The 7,500-nt window shown below is 46.0% G+C and overlaps 2 protein-coding genes across 2 annotated transcripts in view; one reads left to right on the top strand and one right to left on the bottom strand.

The window, feature by feature from the left end:
• The window catches only part of fkbp15a (FKBP prolyl isomerase family member 15a), a gene marked incomplete at both ends in the record, with an annotated part of 27,177 nt that extends 23,945 nt beyond the window's left edge, over nt 1-3,232 (bottom strand). Inside the window, one exon of the mRNA XM_084455785.1 lies at nt 3,186-3,232. Within this exon, the coding sequence (XP_084311911.1) occupies nt 3,186-3,232 (47 nt within the window). The remainder of the gene's footprint in view (nt 1-3,185) is intronic.
• A 1,668-nt stretch (nt 3,233-4,900) lies between these two features.
• ndor1 (NADPH dependent diflavin oxidoreductase 1) overlaps nt 4,901-7,500 on the top strand; it is a gene marked incomplete at its 3' end in the record, with an annotated part of 36,126 nt that continues 33,526 nt past the window's right edge. The window contains exons 1-4 of the mRNA XM_084461582.1: nt 4,901-5,023; nt 6,161-6,327; nt 6,540-6,617; nt 6,875-6,972. Of these exons, the coding sequence (XP_084317708.1) occupies nt 6,193-6,327; nt 6,540-6,617; nt 6,875-6,972 (311 nt within the window). The 5' untranslated portion in view covers nt 4,901-5,023; nt 6,161-6,192. The remainder of the gene's footprint in view (nt 5,024-6,160; nt 6,328-6,539; nt 6,618-6,874; nt 6,973-7,500) is intronic.

Genomic DNA, 7,500 nt, shown 5'->3' with positions numbered 1-7,500 from the left:
CCTCCTAACACTGAGACATCCTCCTAACACTGAGACATCCTCCTAACACTGAGACATCCTCCTAACACTGAGACGTCCTCCTAACACTGAGACATCCTCCTAACACTGAGACATCCTCCTAACACTGAGACATCCTCCTAACTACACTGAGACATCCTCCTAACACTGAGACATCCTCCTAACACTGAGACGTCCTCCTAACACTGAGACATCCTCCTAACACTGAGACATCCTCCTAACACTGAGACATCCTCCTAACACTGAGACATCCTCCTAACACTGAGACATCCTCCTAACACTGAGACGTCCTCCTAACACTGAGACATCCTCCTAACACTGAGACATCCTCCTAACACTGAGACATCCTCCTAACACTGAGACATCCTCCTAACACTGAGACATCCTCCTAACACTGAGACGTCCTCCTAACACTGAGACATCCTCCTAACACTGAGACATCCTCCTAACACTGAGACATCCTCCTAACACTGAGACATCCTCCTAACACTGAGACATCCTCCTAACACTGAGACGTCCTCCTAACACTGAGACATCCTCCTAACACTGAGACATCCTCCTAACACTGAGACATCCTCCTAACACTGAGACATCCTCCTAAAACTGAGACGTCCTCCTAACAACACTGAGACATCCTCCTAACACTGAGACATCCTCCTAACTACACTGAGACATCCTCCTAACACTGAGACATCCTCCTAACACTGAGACATCCTCCTAACTACACTGAGACATCCTCCTAACACTGAGACGCCCTCCTAACACTGAGACATCCTCCTAACACTGAGACATCCTCCTAACACTGAGACATCCTCCTAACACTGAGACATCCTCCTAACACTGAGACATCCTCCTAACAATGAGACGTCCTCCTAACACTGAGACGTCCTCCTAACAACACTGAGACATCCTCCTAACACTGAGACGTCCTCCTAACACTGAGACATCCTCCTAACACTGAGACATCCTCCTAACACTGAGACATCCTCCTAACACTGAGACATCCTCCTAACAACACTGAGACATCCTCCTAACACTGAGACATCCTCCTAACACTGAGACATCCTCCTAACACTGAGACATCCTCCTAACACTGAGACATCCTCCTAACACTGAGACATCCTCCTAACACTGAGACATCCTCCTAACACTGAGACATCCTCCTAACAACACTGAGACATCCTCCTAACTACACTGAGACGTCCTCCTAACACTGAGACATCCTCCTAACACTGAGACATCCTCCTAACACTGAGACATCCTCCTAACACTGAGACATCCTCCTAACAACACTGAGACATCCTCCTAACAACACTGAGACATCCTCCTAACACTGAGACGTCCTCCTAACACTGAGACATCCTCCTAACACTGAGACATCCTCCTAACACTGAGACATCCTCCTAACAACACTGAGACGTCCTCCTAACACTGAGACGTCCTCCTAACACTGAGACGTCCTCCTAACAACACTGAGACGTCCTCCTAACACTGAGACGTCCTCCTAACAACACTGAGACATCCTCCTAACACTGAGACGTCCTCCTAACACTGAGACATCCTCCTAACACTGAGACATCCTCCTAACACTGAGACATCCTCCTAACACTGAGACATCCTCCTAACACTGAGACATCCTCCTAACACTGAGACGTCCTCCTAACACTGTGATCACATGACGGTGCAGCGCTGTGAGCAAACTCTCAATATTTGGAATTAAGGGAGAAAAGAACTTGAACATGTTTGAAGAATGAGATATGGCATTGAGTTACACATTCAAGAGATAATGAGATATTGCATTGAGTTACACATTCGAGAGATAATGAGATATTGCATTGAGTTACACATTCGAGAGATAATGTTCCTCTGAAATCATGAGCTATTTTCTGCACAGGTCAATAGTGTTTTTCATCTTTAAAAGAACAGAGCCACAATCTCATCTATATTCCATGACAGCATCTCTTTCAAATGTTGTTCAAAACCTCCAATGCAGCATGCAGACCACACTTACTGACCTTTTGGACAAAAAAACCCTGTCTCAATCAATATATATAGAGAGAGAATCAATATAGAGATGATTAGCAGTGAGTCGGTGACTCCTATGACCTGTCTACTAGTTAGGCTAGCTAATAGCCTATCTCTCAAAGATAGTGTGCTGTAAACATCAAGTGCTGATGTTTGTTAAATAGCAATATCATTATGAACTAAACAGGACATCACTTAAGTGCTATTTTAGCCTGGCTCCAATAGTATACTTTCCCTAACCCTAACCCCAACCATAACCCACTTCATAAATCCTCTAACAATGCTGATCTTAACCTACTACCCATACTGAATAACAAGGAAAGACTCCCCATACTGAATAACAAGACTCCCCATACTGAATAACAAGGACAGACTACCCATACTGAATAACAAGACTACCCATACTGAATAACAAGGAAAGACTCCCCATACTGAATAACAAGACTACCCATACTGAATAACAAGACTCCCCATACTGAATAACAAGACTCCCCATACTGAATAACAAGGACAGACTACCCATACTGAATAACAAGACTACCCATACTGAATAACAAGGAAAGACTCCCCATACTGAATAACAAGACTACCCATACTGAATAACAAGACTCCCCATACTGAATAACAAGACTACCCATACTGAATAACAAGACTATCCATACTGAATAACAAGACTACCCATACTGAATAACAAGACTCCCCATACTGAATAACAAGACTACCCATACTGAATAACAAGACTACCCATACTGAATAACAAGGACAGACTACCCATACTGAATAACAAGACTATCCATACTGAATAACAAGACTATCCATACTGAATAACAAGACTATCCATACTGAATAACAAGGACAGACTACCCATACTGAATAACAAGACTATCCATACTGAATAACAAGACTATCCATACTGAATAACAAGACTATCCATACTGAATAACAAGGACAGACTACCCATACTGAATAACAAGACTATCCATACTGAATAACAAGACTATCCATACTGAATAACAAGACTATCCATACTGAATAACAAGGAAAGTACGAGTTGACGGACACAGTCTAGTCTTGTACCAGTCCGGCAAATCATCTGAACTCTACTCATGGCTACAGCTCTCTATAAGAATATCCATACTGACCCTTGAAACTCTCTCCAGAGGTAGTCAGTGTCCCACACGGCCGACATGGCTGCCGCTTTGAGCGTCCAGGGAAGGTGGGGGCTCGGATACCGAACGCAGAGGGGGGGGGGGGGGGGGCTGCCAAACACATGCACACTGTGGGTGCCCTGCCCTCGCTGTGTGAAGAGCTATCCCTCTCTCTCGCTCTCTCTCTGTCTGTAACACACACACACACACACACACCACTCTCACACACACACACACACACACACACACACACACACACACACACACACACACACACACACACACACCACTGTACTTATTGACCCTGTGCTGGACATAGTAATGAACAGCATGTGAACTCTGTTAGAGCGAGCACAGCTTCCCCTTTCAACCATGTTTTCAACTTTGACCCTGTTTCTTGACCAGAAAGGTTTTGGTTGAGATGTATAACAGGGTACAGTAGGTAGGAAAAATACTTCATAAATTCATCCTTCCTCGCCTTGAGGCATTCAATACTTATTTCTCCTGACTGATCAGAAGCAGCTGATCAATCCCTTCCCGTCATGTGACGTCAGTGAGCATGTGTGGACAGAGAGGGAGGAAGCATGCTGGCTCTACATCTGGATCAATCACAATATTGATATTGACACACACACACTCTTCACCTCACATTTGTGAAGGTGTCGCCCACACAGAACATTCTCTGGGAGATGAACCCGAGAGGCTGGACTCTCACATTCCAAAACATTTGTCCAGATGTAATAATGTGGCGTCCTACAGGGGCACCACTGTTTTACCACTCATTTAACCAGATCCTTCATTTAACCAGATCCTTCATTTAACCAGATCCTTCATTTAACCAGATCCTTCATTTAACCAGATCCTTCATTTAACCAGATCCCTCATTTAACCAGATCCCTCATTTAACCAGATCCTTCATTTAACCAGATCCTTCATTTAACCAGATCCTTCATTTAACCAGATCCTTCATTTAACCAGATCCTTCATTTAACCAGATCCTTCATTTAACCAGATCCTTCATTTAACCAGATCCTACAAAAGCTACTGAGTTTCATCCAGTCCACGTGATTGCATGACTGAAAAGAATCAAGAAAAAGTGAATTATTTTTCACTGTGCCTACCTGTAACACTTACAAGTATACTCAGGTATATTGATGCTTTTTGACATTAGTGACATTACTTAGATACATTTTGATTGTATTGGAAACTACATTTCAAACAATTGCCACAAACATCAGAAATTGGGAATTAGATTTTTCCCTGGCATCCAATTTCAGGGCATTAACAGAAGTCCAATCAAAGACAGGAGATGAAAGCAGAGTCCAATCAAAGACAGGAGATGAAAGCAGAGTCCAATCAAAGACAGGAGATGAAAGCAGAGTCCAATCAAAGACAGGAGATGAAACAGAGTCCAATCAAAGACAGGGGATGAAAGCAGAGTCCAATCAAAGACAGGGGATGAGAGCAGAGCCTCGTTCTTTAAACTCACCCGGTTTTGGGCGCCTCTTGATTATCACAAAACATGACGAGGTTCCAGCAGAATGAAGATGATCAAGCGTGTTATTTGTGGAGGAACCTGATCAGAACCTGCTGGACTCACACCCGCCCGCTCCCAATGAGACGCATCCTATCCGCTGATTTGTCAAATTAACTGTCGTAAACCAGCCCAGGAACCAATCAGAACCCACGCTTCATAGCCGTAAAGTGTACAGCATAATATGCCGGACCAAATCTAGCTAGCTCTGTCTAGTTCTCATTCAGGCGTTATATTCTTATCTGTCTATCTATCACATAACCACTTGTGTTTGACAAGGACCTCGACCAGCTGTCAGGTAACGAACCTCTAGTATTATTCCGTCTGTTCATCGTTTGAACCGAAACAAGTGGTTTATTACCTGCCAGGTTGGGTATGAATGAGCGTTAGCACGTTAGCACGTTAGCACTAACATCACACCTTGAGTAACTCGTCTCTTGCTGGACGGGCTGTCTGATTTAATTTGCCACTTCCTGCCTCCATTTGTAGCTGATAACATTGAGACTGAGACTGATCAGTTAGGTGTCCATCTCTAGCCTGTCTAGTGACTCTGTTGTTCATCTAACTCATGGCTTGTGACGTGAAAAACCAGCGTGTCCTCTTGTCCCTGTCAGGCTGTCTAAACCAGCGTGTCCTCTTGTCCCTGTCAGGCTGTCTAAACCAGCGTGTCCTCTTGTCCCTGTCAGGCTGTCTAAACCAGCATGTCCTCTTGTCCCTGTCAGGCTGTGTCTAAACCAGCGTGTCCTCTTGTCCCTGTCAGGCTGTCTAAACCAGCGTGTCCTCTTGTCCCTGTCAGGCTGTCTAAACCAGCGTGTCCTCTTGTCCCTGTCAGGCTGTCTAAACCAGCGTGTCCTCTTGTCCCTGTCAGGCTGTCTAAACCAGCATGTCCTCTTGTCCCTGTCAGGCTGTCTAAACCAGCATGTCCTCTTGTCCCTGTCAGGCTGTCTAAACCAGCATGTCCTCTTGTCCCTGTCAGGCTGTCTAAACCAGCATGTCCTCTTGTCCCTGTCAGGCTGTCTAAACCAGCGTGTCCTCTTGTCCCTGTCAGGCTGTCTAAACCAGCGTGTCTTGTCCCTGTCAGGCTGTCTAAACCAGCGTGTCCTCTTGTCCCTGTCAGGCTGTCTAAACCAGCGTGTCCTCTTGTCCCTGTCAGGCTGTCTAAACTAGCGTGTCCTCTTGTCCCTGTCAGGCTGTCTAAACCAGCGTGTCCTCTTGTCCCTGTCAGGCTGTCTAAACCAGCGTGTCTTGTCCCTGTCAGGCTGTGTCTAAACCAGCGTGTCCTCTTGTCCCTGTCAGGCTGTCTAAACCAGCGTGTCTTGTCCCTGTCAGGCTGTGTCTAAACCAGCGTGTCCTCTTGTCCCTGTCAGGCTGTCTAAACCAGCATGTCTTGTCCCTGTCAGGCTGTGTCTAAACCAGCGTGTCTTGTCCCTGTCAGGCTGTCTAAACCAGCGTGTCCTGTTGTCCCTGATGGCGGCGCCGGCGTTGCTGGTTCTGTACGGGAGCCAGACGGGCAGCGCCCAGGACACGGCCGAGCGGATCGGCCGCCAGGCGCAGAGGAGGAGGATGCCCGTGCGGGTGGAGGCGCTGGACAGCTACAACCTGGTCAGTCCACAAGACGGAGGGCCCACATGAAAAACAACATTAGTAGGGATATCAAGTCAAACAGCAACTATTTAACTATTAGTAGTCAAACCCCATGTGGCTGAGTGGTCATGTTTCATGTTAGTCAAATTTGACAGCAATTGAAATATTTTTTTGTGTGTAATTGACTTGTATAGATGTAACTGAAGCGTTGTGACTTCGCTGTGTTGCAGTGTCACCTCATCTCTGAGTCGCTGGTTGTGTTCGTTTGTGCCACAACTGGCCAAGGAGACCCTCCCGACAACATGAAGGTATCAGCTGAATGGGGACCAGTTATCAGTGACCTTCTTCTGTTTCTCATATTGGGGAAAAACTAACCTTGACATGTAACTTATTAGGATAGTCTATTGATGTATTAGGATAGTCTATTGATGTATTAGGATAGTCTATTGATGTATTAGGATAGTCTATTGATGTATTAGGATAGTCTATTGATGTATTAGGATAGTCTATTGATGTATTGTCTGTGCTCATCTTTAAATGCTTCTACTTCCTGTTTCCCATGTAGAGTTTCTGGCGGTTTGTGTTCAGGAAGTCTCTGCCGGCGGGGTCTCTGTGTCGTCTGGACTGTGCGGTCCTGGGACTCGGGGACTCGTCCTATCCCAAGTGAGACCCTAACCCTAACCCTCTAGTCCTCCTAACCCTCTAGTCCTCCTAACCCTAACCCTCTAGTCCTCCTAACCCTAACCCTCTAGTCCTCCTAACCCTAACCCTCTAGTCCTCCTAACCCTCTAGTCCTCCTAACCCTCTAGTCCTCCTAACCCTAACCCTCTAGTCCTCCTAACCCTAACCCTCTAGTCCTCCTAACCCTAACCCTCTAGTCCTCCTAACCCTAACCCTCTAGTCCTCCTAACCCTAACCCTCTAGTCCTCCTAACCCTAACCCTCTAGTCCTCCTAACCCTCTAGTCCTCCTAACCCTCTAGTCCTCCTAACCCTCTAGTCCTCCTAACCCTAACCCTCTAGTCCTCCTAACCCTAACCCTCTAGTCCTCCTAACCCTAACCCTCTAGTCCTCCTAACCCTAACCCTCTAGTCCTCCTAGCCCTAACCCTCTAGTCCTCCTAACCCTCTAGTCCTCCTAACCCTAACCCTCTAGTCCTCCTAACCCTAACCCTCTAGTCCTCCTAACCCTAA

The sequence above is a fragment of the Borostomias antarcticus genome (genome assembly GCF_949987555.1).
Source record: "Borostomias antarcticus genome assembly, chromosome: 2".
Taxonomy (NCBI): Eukaryota; Metazoa; Chordata; class Actinopteri; order Stomiiformes; family Stomiidae; genus Borostomias; species Borostomias antarcticus.
The sequence above is the reverse complement of the archived record's forward strand: the minus strand, read 5'-3'. Positions and strand labels throughout refer to the sequence as shown.